Below are 21,424 nucleotides of genomic sequence, written 5' to 3' on the forward strand. Positions count from 1 at the left end.
GTTCTGTCTGTTAATGCTGTGAGTGCTTGTAGCCCTGTGTTCTCAACATTTATTTTAAATTTTTTTTTCATGGAATTTTTCTATGTGCTGTGATCAAAACTGCACAGCTTATTATTTTTGAAACCTTTAGGTCAGTTGAAATACATTTGGTGATTGTTGTTTCTCATGAAAGAAAAGAGTATCTACTTGAACAAAGTTATACTTAATTATTCTTGTTCACACTTGTAAAATATTGTTTTCATTTTCTATATTGCAAGTTATCTCACCCTGACTGTAGCCATAGAAATACAAAAATTGATGCTTATTATCTGAATCATTAAGTGGGATAAATAGGTTCCAACTAAAAATATGTTTTCAAGAAAATGATGGTTATTCTTTGATGCTTTACCTGTACTCAGTTTTGAAACTAAAATTCCTTTTCATTGCTTCAGGAAGCTTACAGATCAGATACAGGCTGGATAATCAACAGGACCCTGATGTCTTCAGCATCAACGTCAGAAATCTGGCTGATGGCCATCTCCATCGTGTGAAGATTGTCAGGGAGGAAGAGATGCTCTTTGTGGAGGTACTGTATAGTCATCCAAGAAGCACACATAGAAATTCTCATCACAGAAAGAAATTTAAGGGTCAATTTTGAAAAAACTCCTATCTGGATAACAACACTTGCTATCTGGTTAAGTTTTGCTGACCAGACTATTTGGATAGTGCCTCTGAATATCCTTAGACTGCCTTTGCACTAGTCAGATATGGGACAATTCTATAATAGGGTGCCTCCAATTAGGCACCCCAATGATGTGCAATAAGAACAAATTCTCTAATGACACCTGGACACCCAGGTGTCATTCTAGAATACTAGAATAAACCTGGTATCACATTCCTAACATTTAGGCCAGACATAGATTTGGTGTAACTGCAGGCACCTAAATGTGGTTGAAATGCATGTAAGTTGCAGTATTCTGTAAGATGTGCACATAACTAGGAGCCCACAGACATGCCCATGCAATGCCCCACTCATTTGTATACCCCCTTCCAGTTATGTGCTATATAGCATGTGCACCCTTAGGATGCTTATATGCGTAAGTGATATTTTTTTCTGTACTTAGGTGTGCAAAGGGACACATAACCACAAGCTTCTAGTTATAGAATTGTTCATGATGTGTCAAAGTATAGAATGGGTGGAGCTAGGGCACCCAAGAAATTGTCTGCATGCTGGCAATATTGAGTCTGCTATTCCAGATGACGTACCTGGACAGATAGGCCGCTTTTAAGTTATTTTTATTTAGGGGGCCCTTTTACTAAAACTTTGTGCACACTAATGAACATTAGTGTACACTAAAGTGCCACATAGCCCATAGGACGCACAGCATTTAGGGGCCCATTTACTAAAAGGTTACAGCATGGCAACCTGGAACTACTGCCAGCCCAACGTGGCCATTCACCATTTCCAGCACTACAGAAAATATTCTGTTTTTTCTAGTGCGGGCGCTAACCTGGGTTACCATGGAGCCTTTGCCGCCACCTCAATGAGTGGAATGAAGGACCCCTCCCTCCCCTCATGGCCATGCAGTAAGATAATCCTACTGCATGGCTATGTCTTTTTTAGGGGCTGGGCCCTGGCGTGCAGCAATAACAGCCCCGGCCACTACCGCAGTGCCCTTTTTTACCACAGCTTGGTAAAAGGATCCTTTAGTGCACATTAATTCTTGTTAGCACTACTAAGCTTTAGTAAAAGGTCTCTTAATTTCTGATATACTGTACCTCCTTTAAGCCCAAAAGCTATCGAAGCGGTGTGCGTTCAGGTACAGCAGAAATCTGGACAACAGACTGAATATTGCCAGTATCCAAATAAGTTCCAAGACAGACCACCTTATATGGATATTCAGCACTAGCCCCTATCCACATAATGTCAGTGAATCTCCATATGTTTTCATCACCACAGCCAATGTTTAAAAAGCAAAACAAAATGCTGATTGACTCCTTAGTTAATACCAGACCTGAGGTCTATTCTATTTCCTCAAGAAGACAAATGAACATAAAGCTGATTTTATAAAGCTGGAATAATGTGAGCTTTGGCTAAAATAAATCTCTTTGGGGCCCGTTTACTAAACCGTGTAAGGCTCTACATGCGCCCAACGCGTGCCAAAATGGAGTTACCGCCTGACTACCATGTGGCCCTTGTGGTAATTTCATTTTTGGTGCATGTCCGATACACGCAGCCGAAAAATAATTTTTATTTTCGGACATACATATTGGACGTGCTTCTGGTGGCATTGGGCGCGTGTAGGTCATTACTACCCAGTTCCCGCTTGAGACTTTACTGTTAGGTCAATAGCTGGCGGTAAGGTCGGATACCTAAAATGGACATGCAGCAATTTTGATTTTGCCGCACGTCCATTTTCGGCAAAAATGTAAAAATGGCATTTTTTTACATGTGCACTGAAAAATGATTCTGCGAGCGCCCAAAACATGTGCCTACAATACCTCAGGCCATTTTTCAGCACGCCTTTGTAAAAGGGCCCCTTTATTATTATCTTCTGCCACACATGGAGTCACTCCTTCCAGATTGTTTGAGAACATTTTAAGAACATATTTCTTTTGTATTATCTCTATAAAACAGTTCTTTCTGTCTTTAACCAGAGCTTCTCCTATAGGCTACAAACATGAGAAACCTCTTATCATACAAGAAACTTAATTGAAGCAAATGTACCATATAATATATTATGTTCAGCAACTTGTATAACTGATGATGCATTATTAAACACTCCAAAAACCACACATGTTTTTTTTCAAGGTATATGCTTAGGTCAAGACAATACCCTTGTAGCAATGAAATCAGATACTTTACGAAACAATACATTTCCCACAATGAAACATTGTAACATGCTAAAAAAAAAACCCTGCAATGTATTTAAGGATCAATAATATATCAGTTATAATTTCAAGGAATGTAGGTTTTAAGGAGTACTAATTTTCTTTTATTTTTAAAAGTAAACCGGAGTAATGGAAAATAAATGTCATTAACTTCATTGAAAATATCACATGACATAGGGCTCTATTGATCTGTTTGAAACAATTTTCCAGATCACTCAGTCTCTAGATACATACAGTAATTCTTTATAAATTCTAGCAGCAACTATCCTGGTGTCTTACATATGATAGTGTTTGTTTTGTTTTTTTTGGGGGGGTGGGGGGTCCAATATTCAGTAAGCTAAAAATAGCCATGCCATAGTGAAGTGTCAAACCTTGAGCTACATGTACTAAGGATTTTTCTCATTCTGTATATATAAGAAATTGCTTAGTATATTTAGGGAGGAATTCATCAAGGTGTGATAAATGTTCACCTTTTACTGCACCTTGATGCCCCACAGGTTTCAGCAACCTGAGTGATCCCAGTTCCACGGGTTGCTGAATCCTGGGCCAAGAGAATAATGCTGCTTGTGAGCCACCTCACAAACAGTGTTATGCCTGTGATCTGGGCGCATCAAGCCGTGCAAAGCTGTGGCCTGATGCTCCTGGCCTGAAGCTCTAGGCCCCCACCGATGTAAGGTCCCACCCCAAGGCCTGCCCACTCCCCATAGTGTTTACCTTACTGTTAATTGGTGGACCAGGGAGTCCAGAGGTGGCTGTTCAGAGTGTGGTCTGGGAGTCTGGGGGGTGGTTGGGGGTGGTCTGGGGCTCCAGAGGCTCTTTAGGCAGGAGCAATGCCCAATCGCTCCTACCCACTCCGGGCTCCATCCTTCAAGTGGCACCCATATGTGGGTAGTCTCGTGTGACTACCACTAGGGGTCATATTTCCATATAAGGAAATATTTCCTTATATGGAAATGTAAACTCTAGCAGTAGTTACGCCTAAATCCTAGTCAAGCTTGCTGGTCCTTATTCTTCACTTGTTTTAATTTCCGCTTGACATTTTGGCCAGTAGAGAAGAACACCCAGGCAGATGCCTTTTCTAGAGCTTTTGAACCTCAGGAGGAGGCTGAGGAACCCCAGCCTATGTTAGACCCTTCATGTATTGTCACCTCTGCTAGCCTCCCCCTTCCTCCCGGACTCACTTCCAGTTCCTGGCCAGGCTTCACCATGCTGTGATGCGATGGGGGCATTCATCACGTTTGTGCTGTGCATCCTGGTTTCCGTAGAGACCCTACATCTTATTCAACACTATTATCAATGGTCATGGATGATTCAGGACATCCAACATTTCATCACTACCTGCCCCACATGTGCTCAAAACAGGATCTCTCAGGCCAAACCTTGGGGTCTGCTGCAACCCTTATCATAAGAACATAAGAGTAGCCATACTGGGTCAGACCAATGGTCCATCTAGCCCAGTATCCAGTTTCCAACAGTGGCCAAGCCGTGTCACAAGTACCTGGCAGAAACCCAAATTGTGGCAACATTTTCATGCTATCAATTTTAACATGCTATCAATTTATCCATTCCTGATGCTCCTTGGCAGGAAATCGCCATGGATTTAGCACAGATTTGCCTGTTTCCGATGGTAGCACAGTGATTTGGGTGTAGTGGATCGCCTAATTTTATGCCCATGTCTTCTTTTCTCTCTGCGACCAGATTGGCTCAATCATTCATTCTTCACATCTTCCGTTTCCATGGTTTCCTAAACAGATCATAAGCAACTGGGGGTCCGAATTTACTTCCCGATTCTGGAGGGCCCTTTGCTCCACCTTTGGAATCACCACACATTACTCTTCGGGATATCATCCCCAGCCCAATGGACTCATTGAGCGAACTAATCAAACCCATAAAAGTTTTCTGCATATGCATGTAACAGTAAACAAGACAATTGGTCTGCCCTTCTTCCCTGGGCTGAATTCGCGCAGAATAATAGCCTACAACACGAATCCCTAAAATGGTCTCTTTTCTACATGGTCTATGGGCGTCATCCGAACATGCCTATGCCCATTTCGGGAACCCCGCAACATTCAGCAGTCCATCAAACCATTCAAGAGATCAAGAATATCTGTAGGCAAGTTCAGACTCATCTTTGTCAAGCGTCAGCTCGTCATAAGAGATTTGCTCACCGACACCGACGACCAGCTCCCATCATCCAACCTGGACAAAAGGTTTGGTTGAATACCAAATACCTTTGCCTTTGGCTTCCCTCTTACAAATTTGCTCCTAAATTTATTGGACCTTTCACTGTCCAGTCTCGGATCGGAACCCTCACTTATTGCTTGCAACTGCCTCCCAGATCCAGGATACACAATGCATTTCATGTACTTTTAAAACCTTTTCTACCTTCTAGATGGCATACTGAACCAGTGAGACCTGCTACCCTTGTCTCTGCTCCTGACCCTGAATTTGAAGTAGCAGAGATCCTGGATTCCAAGCGTTGGGCTGGCAGATTGCATTATCTGATATCCTGGAAACATTATGGGCCTGAGGACAATTCCTGGGAACCAGCTGCCAATGTAAATGCCCCTGATTTGCTCCGGGAGTTCCATTCTCAGTCTCCATTCCAGCCAGGGCCGGAGAGGGGCCCGTGAAAGGGGGGTTTCCCCTAACATACACTTCCCTCTTCAGCTTCAGTTGTACATGTCCATATTTTTAACGTACCTACGCTTCGGCACACCTACACTATGGGTGCGCCTATACTTTGGATGCACCTACACTTTGGGCATGCCTACTCTGATGTCAGATCCTTCAGTTTAAAACTAGGAGTTTCCCTCCTCTCTTTACACTCAGCTACTTCTTCCTGATATCTGGTGCGTTCCTGCTGTGATTCTCCTGTTTTACCTGGTTTTGACTCTCTGCCTAAACCTGACCTTGCTGGATTGCTGCCTGCCCTGACTCTGTGCTTAGACCTGACTTGCTAGATTGCTGCCTGCCCTGACTCTGTGCCTGGACCCAACTTAGCTAGATTGCTGCCTGCCCTGACTGTGCCTGGACCTGACTTCGCTGGATTGCCTCCTGCCTTGACCTCTACTGATTAGTTGTCTGTCTTTGTCATCTCCTGAGTCCTGCTCCCGTCCCACTTCCAAGTCCTGCTGGCCATCTGAACCCAGGGGCTCAACCGCTGGGGAAAGGTAGTTGCCACAGGTGAAGCGTGGGGATTTCTGACTGCTGATATTCAGATTGGCACACGGGCTCACTCCATTCCTGGACATTGTGACAAAGGGCCCCTAAGTTTGTACTTGAAACAGTATTGGGACATGTGACTTGCCCAGAATCACATGGAATATCAATAACAATTGAAATCATGTGCTGCTCTATCCATTAAACTAAACCTCCACCTCCACCATTTTGAATAGGACCTTGCCATTTTCACCCAAATTCTATGTAGAACACCTAACTTTTGGCACTCAGACAGAGATGAAACAGCAGTTATACTCCTACATGCACTTAGTCTATTCAATAACTTGGCAGCTATGGTATTCATTTGTAATGAAGGTGGACATCTTAAAATGCCTAAAAAAAATCCATGTGCTAAAAACATCCAAATCCTGATTTTGAAAAGTCAGAATTTGGACATTTCACGCTGCAGTTTGTAGCAAACAGCAAGGGGATGTGTTGTGGGCATGTGTTGGGTGGGACTTAGGAGGTCCAAAAGTAGAATGTCCACCAGGGATTTTCAAATGAGAAGAAATATCCATGTCTAAAATGAAGGACGTTTTTATCTAGACCTGTTTCAGTCACATTCAGGTTACAAAAAGCAGCTCTAATTGAGCAACTGACCACTGGAGGGATTAAGGCACGATCCATCCTTAATCCACCAGTGGTTCTTGCCCCACTCTCTCTCCCCCAAATGTGAAACTAGAAAGGAAAACCAGACTTTATGTCAGCAGCAGGTATTATAGCCATTCTGAACAAAGTAGTAAGGAGGGTCAGAGGCGTAGCTTTGTGACTAGTGCAGTGGGCTGTGAACCATGGGACCCAGGATTAAGTCACACCTCCATTTTTAATTTCTTTTTAAAATAAGTCTTCAGAAACCAAAAAATACATTTAGATACAGTAGGTAATTTTCAGCATTATAGTGGGACTTGAACCTGTGTCCCTAAGTTTACAGTCTACTGTAGTAACTACTCTGTCCTTCAGGGATATCTGTGTGGCCATATATTTGAAAATGATGCTAGATCGAGGTTCATGTCCCTGTTATTTTGTTGTTCAAAAGTTGGATGTTTCACTTCAGTGTAAAAAGGTCCATCTCACAGCCATAATTGAACAGGAAATCTAGAAGTTTTTCCTGTTTGATTATGGCTGTGAGATAGCAATTTTTGGGATGTTATGAGTAGGACTTTTTTTTTTTGGGGGGGGGGTACACTTTTTTTTGAAAATGCCTATCCACATGTTCTAGTGTGTAATTGTGCTCACATTGGAGGGGCATAGGTGGATCATGATCATTCTGACTATTTAAGCATGTGCTTTATTGGATACTGTCAGGTGTCTATCTGCTGCATTTAGATGCACCCATTTGCACCTGCCATGGAGCAAATATAAGTGGTGGTGCCTAAATTTACTTGCATAATTGTTGTCTTAAGTTAGTTTTGTTTGTTTGTTTGTTTGTTTTAATTAAAGAATTCAAAATATTCATAGCTATAGTATGCAAAGAAATGCATCTTACAATAGTAAATGCAAGACGTAAGAAATCGAATATCCCAGAAGATAATCATAATCATAGGTGCAGTAGCCTACAATATGGAAGCCAAAATGACATTTAGAGGTTATGATAATGTACTTTAGGAGCTGTAATTTTTAATCCTTTAAAGAAAATACTCTATAACATTTTGCATAGACGTTAAGTGTGGGACTTTCCTATAATAATGGAAATAACATGTTAATGATGTTAGTAGTCTCTCTCTGCATTTCAAACCTTTGCATTACCTAGAGGAGCAGAAGTCCTGAATAGGAATGTAGGTATATGATCCATTCATATGGTAGGAGTGTCTTTCATTGCTTACTATTTCAAGGAGCCCTGATTTAAATATATTTAATTGTTCTAAATCAAATCATGCATTTAGACAGTTAAAACAATTGGAAAAAAATGTCAACACCAATTCAAGTCAAGATCTTTTTTAATTAATTCATGTAATAGTTTGAGAATCTATTATTCTACTGCAGATTTAAGCATGATATATTTAGCATTGCATTCTAAGTTAAGTGGTATTTTTTTGTTACAAAGACAGAGATTTGCCATTTGCAAGATATCTTGGAAAGATGCTTACTAATTAGAAACTGTACAGCTAAAAGAAAAAAATGAATCTAAGTGGATTTAGAGAAGAATAATATGTTTACTGATGTTCAGGTACTTAAGCATTATCTCTGTAAAGAACACCAAGTTCTAAAAGAAATACAGAAATTGACTACAGTACTTCCATTTTAATGGCTAATTCATTCTCTTGACTTTCATTTTGGAATAAAGTCTCTCTCTCTCTCTCTCTCTCTCTTTTCTTTTCTCAATCTATTCTTATTTTCGGTTTTGTTACTGAACCTTTCATAGCTTAATCAACAGGCAACCATGAGATTCACTCTGTCTTTGGGTACAGAGTTCAGTGCAATCAAGTCCCTTATTCTTGGCAAGATATTAGGTAAGTAGGATTATTTTCCACACCAGAGAAGAAATGTAAAAATGTATTCATCCTCATATACGGTAAGAATTTGTTTCCCTAGCCCATCTGGGATTTAATAAAAATGATAACTAGTCAAAGTATAAATATAATCTTATGTGAGTGCTTCCTAAATGAAAAAATAAATGGACTACATAAAAAATAATTTCACACAGCTCTCATTTTGCAGTCAGGCTTAGTAAACGTGGTGCACTTCATATAGCACAAAATAACAAAATTAAGGAGATGCAGGAGTTCAGCTTCCTTCTTCCCATCTCACTGTCTGCTTCCCACTTGGAAGCCCACATTCCTGATGTTCAATGGCCCTGCAGCCAATGAGGAACATTTTCGATATGAAGTCTAAGTCTGACCTGGGACATTTTGCTGAAAACATCTAAAAAAAAAAAAAGTCCAGCTCACAGCCATAATCGAACCAGAAAAACATATACATTTCTGGTTTGGTTATGGCTTTGAGATAGTCAGCTTCAGGCTGAATATATCCATCTGTAAGTACCATTTTGGGGGAGGAAAAAAAAATCCCAGGGATAAACATCAAAAAAGCACAACATAAGGACATCTGTCTGCAGCATTCCTAGTGAACTGGCCACACAGACATTCCAGCAGTGCAGAGGGGCAGCCTAATAGTCAGTGAGGTGGACTTCACATAAAAGGACCCAGGTACAAATCCCACATAAACCCCTTCATGTTGTATTGTGAGCCCTTCAGGAAGAGAGAAAATCTACTGTACCTACAAGTCCATCACTACAATAGCCCTCAGGCTTTCAAGTCACTTATATATTTAGGTCCAAGGCAGGTGATTCTCAAGATTTACCACAAAATGCTGCTGCTGCTTCTCAGGAGAGGATTTGTTTTAGTCCAGTAGATGGCATTGGTTTTACTGCACCACTGGGTTGTTATATGCTAGCCCCTGATGCAGTCCTTTAGGAGGGCAAAACACAGCCATGTCGGGCCTATTTTAAATATTGTGGTGAATAAATTATTTTTCTCAACATTGCCATTGGCGATTTGCATCTTTTTTCTATTCCGTACTTATATATTTTGTACAGGAGGTATTTCTATGTTCAAGGAGGACTCGCATATTTGTACTGAAATGAAAGAGTTAAAGTGGAAGCTGAACTTAGATCCATTGTTCACTGTCCACTGCACTGACCACTAGGCTACTCCATCCACTTGCTTGCTACTTTCTTAGGAATGGCCATAATATTTGGAGCTGTCATACAGCCTGGTATCTACTGACTGTGTCACATCTTTGGGGGTGGGAGGGGTTCAGTGACCAATGGGGGGTTAAGGGTGGGTCATACCTACTTTCCTCCAATGGTCAGTTAGGGCACCTTTTCCTGACTTAGTTGTGACAAACAGTTGTAGATAAAAACATACTTTTCTCCCTGGACCTTTTTTTCTGGTCCATTATCGTAGAACAAAATCTAGTTTGTAAGCCCACCTAAGTTCCGCCCATTTTGGTGGAAAAAAACAATCCATCTGCAGCTTTATACTGCTTTAGAGATGTTTTTATATTTTGAAAAAGAGCACCATTGTCTCCTAGGCAAGCCAAATAGGGTTTCTTCTTCTTTATAGGCCATTTCATGTGGACTCTTGAATGTGTATGACTATGAGAAGATGATGTGAAAAAAGGACTGATATGGGTCCATTTACATACCTATGCTGGGTTTGACAATTAACATGTATTAGTGGTAAAACCTCTGTAGAAATCATTTAGAGGCATTCCCAGCACTGTAGGGAAGACCAGTGGTGTAGCTAGGGGGCACACAGGGTCCTGGGCCCCCTAAAATGGATCCAGGACCACTGGTTTGTCTGGCGGGGGTCCCCAATCCTCGCCAGCTAAAGCATTTCTACAGCGCTGCTCTCCTTACAAAGTCTGCCGTGCTTCCCTTTCATTGCCTGCGCATTCGGTTTTAGTGAAACTGAGCATGCGTGACACATCCTCTGACTACTGTGGCGCTATCTCCCGATTTGGGTCGAAATATGGGCGCCCATCACTTTTGATTATAAGGCGGAAAGTATTATATGCATTTCTCAGTAGGTATATCTACATCTAGGTATGCTTATCACAACACAATTAGAAATGGCATCTCAAAATTCCTTTGACTACTCTGTCCATCTAGTCTGCTGCGGTTAACGCTCTCATCAATCTGGTCTGACTCCCAGTAACTTTGGTTCTCTGCTGTTCTCATTAGTGTTGTCCTTTACCTAACTACATAAACGTTCTGGACTTTTTTCTCTATTTTTTTTAATCATCTAGTATAGTATTTGTGTGTGTGTGGGGGGGGGGGGGGGGGTGGTGGTGGTTAGTGATCCCACTGCTACCAATGTATGTCATAGGCTGATCCCACTAGGTCAGTAATATCTTTCCTTTTCCATACACAGATCATGATCCTGGTATACTATTAACCTGCTTTCTTTACAAAGGGTCCTTTTACTAAGCCCAAAATAAAAATAGACCACAAAAAAACCCAAAATAAAACAATTTTTGTTTCTAATAATGGTCATGTGCTAATGTTGTTAAACCAAACACTATAACAAAAGAGAGGGTAATACAGCATACAGAAAAACAAAAAGCAACACTGGGCCTTCAAGAAAGAGATAACAGCCGTCCTTTATTATGGAAAAGACCCGACACGGATCTGGATGGATGACCAGCGACGCTGATCTCCTGTCTCGTCCAACCAGACGCATTCAGCTGTTGATTTTTAAACTGAATGCATCTGGTTGGACGAGACAGGAGATCAGCGTCACTGGTCATCCATCCAGATTTTTTGAATATCTTAAATTCACATATATTGTGAAGACACACTTTGACACCTGAGGCAGGCGCTTGTGCGCCAAAACACAGCCCGTGTCGGGTCTTTTTCCATAATAAAGGACGGCTATTATCTCTTTCTTGAAGGCCCAGTGTTGCTTTTTGTTTTTCTGGTAAACCAAACACTAACACTCAAAATAAGGGAGCACAGCTTATTCAAAATCTTAACAATAATCCCCCCCAAAAATCAACAATTGTTCTGCCCCCATTACATGGGGAAGTTGTGCTGTCTGTGTATATCAGATTGCCTTTCTGTGAATTATTGAGCTGTGTATATGGCCTGGGTCCTTGCGTTTCTGCAGTCCTCTGTGATTAGCCTTATGTTAACACTTGTGTTCTGCACTCAGATCAGCCAATATTCAAAACCATATAACTGGCCAGGAAAGGCACTTGGCTAGTTAAATGGTACATAGCTGGCTATCCACTGATATTCAGTGGAAAATAGCTGGCTGTCTCCCACTGAATATCCCTGGTTAGTGAATAGTGAATTGGGCGTCCTCAACTGCTTTCCGTCACGGGGCGACCAAAGTTCACAGGGGCGTGTCGGCACCTTAGCCAAGGTGGGACTGGGACGTGATTAAGAGATGGGCATCCTTAGCCGATAATGGAAAAAAGAAGGGCGATCCTGATGAGCACTTTGCCGACTTTACTTGGTCCATTTTTCCTTGCGACCAAGCTGTGAAAAGATGCCCAAACTGACCAGATGACCACCATAGGGAATCGGGAATGACCTCCCCTTACACCCCCAGTGGTCACCAACCCCCTCCCACCCTAAAAAAAAACTTGTAACATTTTTTTTGCTAGCCTCTATGCCAGCCTCAAATGTCATACCCAGCTCCCTGACAGCAGAATGCAGGTCCCTGGAGCAGTTTTAGTGGGTTCAGTGCACTTCAGCTAGGCGGACCCAGGCCCATCCCCCCTACCTGTTACACTTGTGGTGGTAAATGTGAGCCCTCCAAAACCCACCACAAACCCACTGTACCCACATGTAGGTGCCCCCCTTCACCCCTTAGGGCTATGGTAGTGGTGTACAGTTGTGGGGAGTGGGGTTTGGGTTTTTTTAGGGGGGGGGCCAGCACCCAAGGTAAGGGAGCTGTGCATCTGGGAGCAATTTGTGAAGTCCACTGTAGTGCTCCCTAGGGTGCCAGGTTGGTGTCCTGGCATGTCAGGGGGACCAGTACACTATGAATTCTGGCTCCTCCCACGACCAAAGGGCTTGGATTTGGTAGTTTTTGAGATGGGCGTCCTCGGTTTCCATTATGGCTGAAAACCTGGGACGACTATCTCTAAGGTCGACCATCTCAACGTTTAGGTCGACCATCTCTAAGGTCGACCTAAATGTTGAGATTTGGGCGTCCCCAACCGCATTATCGAAATGAAAAATGGACACCCATCTTGTTTTGATAATACGGGTTTCCCCGCCCCTTCGCAGGGCCGTCCTGTGAAGTCGCCCTCATGAAAACATGGGTGCCCCATTCGATTATGCCCCTCCATGTGTCCTTACATAATGGGCCTCTGCAGTGACTCCCAGTAGAGCACAAGTTTTGTCACACAAATTCACACCTTTTATCAATTGGTCTATATGTGTTTTATAAAATAGAGACACACGTAACAATTCCATTCCAGTTCCATCCCAAATTATACCTTAGGAATATCTGCACACATATCAAGTAGCACTAGGCATAATTTTCACATATGTGCTGTCCTTCACAATTTTATGATCCGTTATCACAGCTGTCCATAATTTGACTTTACATGCCATAAAGTGCTAACACTTTAAAATTTGGGCACAAAAGTATATTTCAATATATGCATTAATTGGAATTGTATCTCTTTCTTTTATACTAGAAAATTACGATGCTATCATAGAGATAGTTAAGTAAGTATATGTGATTTGCTCTGATGTTCTAACTATATAGAGCATATCCCATTCTTCTCTGGCATTAAGGGCAGTTCCTCAGTTAATTAAACATGCTGCATCTGGACTCTTATTGGCCACCGTAGAGACATTGCTCTCTTAGGATAAGTGAGGCTGCCAAAATTTTATGAATCTGTCAGAATGTTATTATGGCTTTAATATAGATGGCTTTCCATCATATATTCTATCATAATTATAGTTTGACAGTTCCAGATATGGTTCCACCTCATAGCAGGTAAAAGTGAGAAACTGATTTATTATTTCACAGAAAAACTTAATCATTAGAGTGGAACCTGTTTGTTGTACTTTAAAGAAAAAATCAGCTGAAAATAAAACAACAACAAAATAGCTTGGAAGAAAGTGAAGGAGAGAAAGATTTCATGAGCTCCAATAGTCCGTTTTCCTCCAAGCATGGATAAGGAGAGAGAGAGAGAGAGCGAGAGAGAAGCCCGACGAGATGGTTCCTCTCATCCTAGCATGGAAAAAAAGTAAAGGAGGGACCTTGTTGTTCACAGACAGTATTCCTCTGGCATACTACAAGCAAGAGAACCAGTAGGTTCACGGGTTCAAAATCAACCTGTTAGGGAATACCTCCTCTCCTCTTAGGTGTCTCAAAGTTGCATTAGCCACAATATGCATCAGCAGGAGAATCTGGTAACCCATGACATTGGTTCTTAATTCTATATTGTTGACCCTAAACCTAGTTGAGTTTTAATGAATATTCATGAAATATATATTTGCATGCATTGGTGACCCTTGCATATACACATTTATCTCAAGCATGTTCACTGTGAATATTCTGAAACGTTATTGGCTATAAGTTCAGCAGTATAGGTTTGGGAACCATTGGTCTGTGGAGACATAGAAACATAGCAAAATGACAGCAGATACAGACCATATGATTTGATCAGTCTGCCCATTTATACTAACCTCTAAGATCACAATCACTTCCTCTCCCTCAGAGCGAGTTTCTCTGTGCTTGCCCATGCTTTCATGAACTCAGATTTTGTCCTTGTCTCAACTACCTCCACTGAGATACTCTTCAGTGCTTCCACCACTCTTTCTGTAAAGAAATATTTCCTTAGATTACTCCTGAATCTACCCCATTTCACTCTCATTAAATAACTCCTTTTTCTAGAACTTTCTTTCAACTGAAATAGGCCTCTTATCACTTCCTTATGCATTGTGTGGGTTTCTCAATTACTTCAACAAGGAGGGGTCGCCCACATAAAAAGATGGGGAAAGACGAGAGTGGGGGGGGGGGGGTTAGTTGGGGACATGGTGGTCTTATGGGATATTAGTGTTCTGCTTACTGGGTTCATAAGGGGCATAAGGCTGGGGGTCGGTAATATGGGTGATTATGGGTGAGTAATGCTTCTTAAAACCTACATGTTATCTCTAATGTAAACTGTTTCACGTTGAATGTTAGGGGCTTGAACACTCCGGTTAAGAGAAAATTCCTGTTTAGAGAGCTCATCCGTCTTTGGACGGATGCTGCCTTTATTCAGTAAACCCATCTGAAGCCTCCACATGAGCGTTATGTAGTTCCTTCAAAATATCTTCACATTTTTTTTGCGCCCAACAGGTTACAGAATAAAACTAGATGAGTGTTGATAGCTTTACATTTTTTAAGGGATTAAAGTAAGGAGTAGCTGTAAAGAAAGAAAAGATAGGGAAAAAAGATAATACTTATTTGATTGCCTTCTTTAAAGTTGCTTGGCCTCCTGATAAAAACTGATGTAATTAGGAACCTATTAGTGAAAGAGACTTCAGGGTTAAATAAGAAGTGGGTCAGTATAATTTCTGTTAGATTGAGCTAATGTAAGTAAATGGAACTAATTCTGTTCAGATTTGGGAATATAGTTAATTCTGTTATTGAATACATTTTTAAAACAATATAACTCTACAAACTTGAATTTAAATAAAATCTATTCTCAATATAGTAACATCTGACTGGTTACTGGATGTGGAGGGGCATAATCGACCGTCGCCGGCCAAATAGATCGCCGGCGATCTACAGTATGTTGGCGGCAGCGCTACAGCTGGCCGGAACCGTATTATCGAAAAAGATGGCCGGCCATCTTTTTTTTCGATAATACAGTTTAGCCCGCCCAAATGCCATGGAGTTCGCCGGGTTTGAGATGGCCGGGTTTGTTTTTCAGCGATAATGGAAAGTTATGTCGGCCATCTCAAACCCCGGCCAAATTCAAAGCATTTGGCCGTGGGAGGACCCAGCATTTTTAGTGCACTGGCCCCCCTGACATGCCAGGACACCAACCAGCCACCCTAGGGGTCACTGCGGTGGACTTCAGAAAAGCTCCCACCACGTGCATAGCTCCCTTACTTTGGGAGCTGAGCCCCCCAAACCCACTACCCACAAATGTGCTGCACCCACTAAAATTGCTCCAGGGACCTGCATACAGCCTCCAGGACTTATTGCTGCTGTATAACTTTGGCACACCGGTTCACACCTGAAGACTAATCTCTCTGAAAAAATCCTTTCTTTAAATAACCACGTTTACTCACAGTTAACTGCAGATCAGAGGTTGTGCCCCACTGGCAAAGAGTCCCCTGGTACTAAGATTAGCAGTAGGTCAGAGCAGGCACAATGGTGTACAATGCCCTCTTTCAGCATCATTCAAGGTAAGAACTACGTTCTCTAACGTGGGTAACACAGGAAAGGGAACTAAAACTGGCTTACAAAAATGGCCACTACCGCATGGACTACAACAGGAAACAAAACAGGGCACACTCTGACCCAGTTAGCAGGGGGGAAAAGCACCATGGGAGTAGAGCCCAGTACCCTACACCCACCACAATGCATTGCTAATGTGACTCTCTGCAGGGCACCTAACAGAAAAGGTGTCACACTCACCCCAGAGCCACATCGCAACCAGGGAAAGGCTGTCGGAGGATACAACACATTCTGCTGTCATGGAGGTGGGTACGGCATTTGAGGCTGGCATACAGGCTGGAAAAAAGGTTTTTAGTTTTATTTTTTTAGTTTGGAAGGTGATTGGTGACCACTGGGGGAGTATGGGGAGGTCATCCCCCATTCCCTCCAGTGGTCATCTGGTCAGTTGGGGCACCTTTTTGAGGCTTGGTCGTGAAAATAAAAGGACCAAGTAAAGCTGGCAAAATACTGCTTAACGCCGCTTTTTTTTTCCATTATCGGCAAAAGCCGGCCATCTGGTAGCCACGCCCATGCCCGCCCATGTCCCGCCTTCGCTAATCAACCAACATGCCCCCTTGAACTTTCGCCGGCGAAGTGACGGGAAAGCGGCGATGCTGTCAAAAATGCCGCTTTCGAATATACCAATTTTGCCGCTTTTAAGAAATCGCTGGCCATCTCCCGATTTATGTCGGAAGATGGCCGGCGATCACTTTCGATTATAAGCTGGAAAGACTCCATTTAGTTAGTTTCCTTCTCATCATTTTGAATGGGGAGAATGTAGATAGTATAATTTTTGCTGTAGCTTGGGAATGTGCATTGGACTTGAGGTGCTCAATCTCTGATAATAGTAGAGCACTCTGTACAGCCTTGAGATCCCAGCATTTGCAAATTAAAATAGGATGTATTTTATTACTTGGCATTTTAAGAATGTGTCCATAGGTTACTAAATGTTTGGAAATCAGTTACATTTATCTTTAGGTTTGTCATAATTTGTTTTAAAGACATTCCGGCTGATAAAGTGATTCAAATGGGCATGAAAAGCTCCTGTCTGCTTAAATCACCTGTGGCCATCTAGCCCCTGATATTGTGACATTAAACCAGATAGTGCCCCTGAGTATCACCTCTGACAACCTATTAAAAAAATGGGCAGGAGCAATGTCTCCTCACTCCTGCCCCATGAGGCTTCCCCAAGAAAATAGCTGTTGTGAATTATGGTGGCAGCTTGCGGTACCTTGTGTAATACTACAAGCTGAAGTGTGAGATTCTGGTAGCCATTTTCTTAGGGAAGCTGCAAGGGAGCCTTGCATCTTCTCCCAATGACCCCCATGGACCACCAGGGACATCAGGTAGGCTCAGGAGGACATACCTAGACATTGGGGGGAGTGTTCCAGGGGGTGGGGGACTTCATGGTGGCAAGCTAGAGGGAGATGTAGGGAAGGAGGGGGCATTGTTAGAAGGCCAGGAGGAAAAAATTATGTGGGTGCTAGCCAATGTTTAGCCGGTCCCTGCATAATTGTCTTATGGTGCCAATGGCATAATATTGGCTGGAACCTGTATAAGTCCCAGTGGCCACCATCGACCAAATTAACCCTCTGTGTTCAGTGCTAGTGCCCAAACATGGCCCGGCACTGAATATCCGGGGTTAATCTAGCTGTCAACAGTCAATGTATAAAGAAAACACTGACTATCGCTGGCTGAATATCGGTCAGATGGTTTCTGTAACTTGATGAAGCCATTCTTTATTCTAATTTTTCCTACATATAACAAATACTACAGGAGAAAACAAAGGAAGATAAAGTGTATTTTATCACATTTCATTTGCTTTTAGGTGCAAATGAATCATTTTAAACACAGTTTTACATAGCTAATTCTTATTGAATAGGGTAAAAATCCCTTCAGTGATGAATTTCAAAATGTGCAATATTTGTCCAAACAATTCCTTTGGATAAATCAGACCCCCAAAATGATTTGCTTATGGTGCACAACATTTTACTACTAGGATGAAAAATGCATCCAAAGAACTGTGTGGGTCATGCCTGTTTTCAGTTTCACTATCATAACTGCCACTCTTGCAAACTATGTTTTACTTTTCCGCAGTCTCTCACAAAAGAAACTCAATTTTCCCATCCCTCAAATATTACAATATACACCAGAGGAAAGATAATGTTCTCCATTATTAACCTCTTAAATGTTCATTGTGCCTGGGGTTGAAAAATACAACTTGATCATTTTTTCTTTTAAATGGCAAGAGCCGTACTAATTGACTTATCATCCCAGCAGAATATTATCTTAATCACAATCTATGTGCATCTTTAAAAGGAGAATAAATGATTATTTGTATGAGATTTTATAAAATTAATTTATGTTTCTCAATCCTTTATTTTAAATTTCAAAGCAGTTTAAAACCCTTTCCCTCTGAAATTTTACCATTGTTATGCTTAAAAAGTCTAATAAAGCAGAACATCATTTTATTAAAAATGAAGTGAAAATGAAATTCCATATACATACTTATACTGCTGAAGCAAAGATTTATTCTGAGGAATGCAGGTTAATTATGCAAATATTCTTCTGTCACTTTATTTTGTACTTTTGCACTACAATTAATTGTCCTCTGCTTCTTTTGAATAGCAGGTGATACTGATGTAGACCAAGAGACTACAAAAGCAAGTTCCCAGGGCTTTACAGGATGTCTCTCTTCAGTACAGTTCAATCATATCGCTCCTTTGAAAGCTGTGTTGCACCATGAGAGTTCAGCCTCAGTCATGGTAAAAGGACAAATCAGTGAATCCAATTGTGGTGTGGGAAGCAGAGCCGACTCAGCGCCAAGTGAATCTACCCATTCATTTGCAGGTATAAAATAATACCTGGATACCTCTAATTACATTCTGGAACAGTATATTATTCAGAAATACCAATGTTTCTGACTCTCTTCATATGCCAGGGTGAATCCCATAAGTGAATGTAGGCATGCTCAGTACTGTCTGTTCTCCTTTCATGTTACCATTTTCTTATTCATTCCATAAATTAAAATAGAAACTTGTTGATCTCAAGATCCATCACGCTCAATGCCTTATAATTCCACTACAGCTTCTGCATATTTATATTTCTGAAAAGACCTCCTTTCTTGTCATATCTGACTTTTTCCTTTTTTTTTTCTCTAACACAGATCATTCTGGACCACTAGATGAAGGAGAGCCCTTAGCTAATGCCCTCGGGAGTGGCTCTGCAGTTATTGGAGGTAATAGGAACCATGATGGCTTCAACAAAACATTGTAAATCACATAACACACTTCTATGTTATGAAAAGCATAGGCACTGGCTAGAGAAGTCAATTCCCATAGGGCTCATATATTTTAATTTATTTAGATTACCAAAATTAATTTTGTCTATCACTGGAAAGCTGCTGAAAAACAGGGGGGGGGGGGGGGTCATGAATTGGTGTCTATCAGCCTTATTTTCGAAAGTGATGTGCGCCCATATTTCGACCCAAATCGGGAGATGGGTGCCCATCTCGCAAAGGCACCAAAATCGGTATAATCAAAAGCTGATTTTGGGCGTCTTCAACTGCAATCTGTCACGGAAACGGGCAAAGTTGATGGGGCGTGTCAGAGGCATGGTGAAGGCGGGACTGGGACGTGTTTATCGGCCGAGGAGAGATGGGTGCCTTCGGCCGATAATTGAAAAAACAAAGGCGGTTTTATTGCAAATTTAGACTTTTTTGGACCTTTTTTTTTCACGAACAAGTCCCAAAAAAGTGCCCTAAATGACCAGATGACAACTGGAGGTAAATCGGGGATGACCACCCCTGACTCCCCCAGTGGTCACTAACCTCCTCCCACCATAAAAAAACAACTTTACCAACTTTTTTTTCCAGCCTGTATGCCACCGTCAAATGCCATACCCAGCTCCATCACAGCAGTATGCAGGTCCCTGGAGCAGTTGTTAGTGGGTGCAGTGGACTTCAGGCAGGTGGACCCAGGCCCATCCCCCCTACCTATTACACTTCTGGTGGTAAATGGGAGCCTTCCAAACCACCCCCAAAACCCACTGTACCCACATGTAGGTGCCCCCCTTCAGCCATAAGGGCTATGGTAATGGTGTAGAGTTGTGGGCAGGGGGATTTGAGGGGCTCAGCACCCAAAGGAAGGGAGCTATGGACTTGGGAGGTATTTGACTTTTTAAAAAATTGTTACAAGTGCCACCTAGGCAGTGGTGTGCTGGAGTGGGCTCTCACGGGCTCGCGAGAGCCGTTTGTTAAGTTTTTAAGAATTTTGGGAGGCGGTTGTTAAAGTAGGCCTCCCCATGGCTACTTTAACAACTGACTCCCAAAATGTGGGCTTGGGCCCCCTCCTGAATTCTCTTTTACTTTGCTGGCAGTGATGCTGGTCCCACCAGCCAAGTAAATAGACTGCTGCTGCTCCCTGCTCCTTGTTTCTGACTCTGAGCATCAGGCTGGGACTTTTCATGCAAGCGCAAGAAGGTTCCACAATGCTGCTCAGAGCCAGAAACAAGCAGCAGAAAATGGTGGCAGTCCATTTATTGGCTGGTGGGGCTCGGCAAAGGTATGCCTAGCGTGCCCGCACAAGGGAGGGGAGAGAGAGGCATGTATCCCCCCAAAAAAATTTCAGGGCCGGTTATGCCCGGAGAGAGAGCCCGTTTTTAAAATTTTACCAGCACACCCCTGCCCCTAGGGTGCCCGGTTGGTGTCCTGGCATGTGAGGGGGACCAGTGCACTACGAATCCTGGCCCCTCCCACAACCAATGCCTTGGATTTGTTTGTTTTTCAGCTGGGTGCCTTTGGTTTCCATTATCACTGAAAAACAAAACCGCCCAGCTCAAATATGCACAAATCCGATGCATTTGCCGGGCACAAACCGTATTATCGAAAAAATATGGGCGGCCATTTTTTTCGAACATATGGAGGGCCATAATTGAACGAAAACGTCTATCTCCATGGGCGTTTATCTCCGAGAACGGGTTTGTGAAGGGGCGGACTGAACCGTATTTTCGAAAAAAATAGACGTCCATGTTTTATTTGACAATTTGTGAGCTGGGCGTTTTTGTTTTTCAGTTATAATGGAAAATGAAAGCGCCCAGCTCAAAAACGAATAAATCCAAGGCATTTGTTCATGGGAGGGGCCAGGAGTCATAGTGCACTGGTCCCCCTCACATGCCAGGACACCAACCGGGCACCCTAGGGGGCACTTTTACAAAAGCAAAAAAAAAAGGTAAAAGAGCTCCCATGTGCATAGCACTCTTCCCTTGTGTGTTGAGCCCCCCAAATCCCCCTCAAAACCCACTGCCCACAAGTCTACACCATTACTATAGCCCTAAGGGGTGAAGGGGGGCACCTACATGTGGGTACAGTGGGTTTGGGGGGTTGGACGACTAAGCATTAAGCAGCACAATTGTAACAGGTATGGGAGGGATGG

The 21,424-nt window shown here is 42.4% G+C and overlaps 1 protein-coding gene across 1 annotated transcript in view; it reads left to right on the forward strand.

Annotated features, from left to right (window-relative positions):
* LOC115463266 (contactin-associated protein-like 4) overlaps nucleotides 1–21,424 on the forward strand; it is a 1,024,538-nt gene that overhangs the window by 992,205 nt on the left and 10,909 nt on the right. The window contains 4 exon segments of the mRNA XM_030193620.1: nucleotides 432–565; nucleotides 8,456–8,543; nucleotides 18,624–18,842; nucleotides 19,159–19,230. Of these exon segments, the coding sequence (XP_030049480.1) occupies nucleotides 432–565; nucleotides 8,456–8,543; nucleotides 18,624–18,842; nucleotides 19,159–19,230 (513 nt within the window).

This window comes from Microcaecilia unicolor, chromosome 2 (genome assembly GCF_901765095.1).
Source record: "Microcaecilia unicolor chromosome 2, aMicUni1.1, whole genome shotgun sequence".
Taxonomy (NCBI): domain Eukaryota; kingdom Metazoa; phylum Chordata; class Amphibia; order Gymnophiona; family Siphonopidae; genus Microcaecilia; species Microcaecilia unicolor.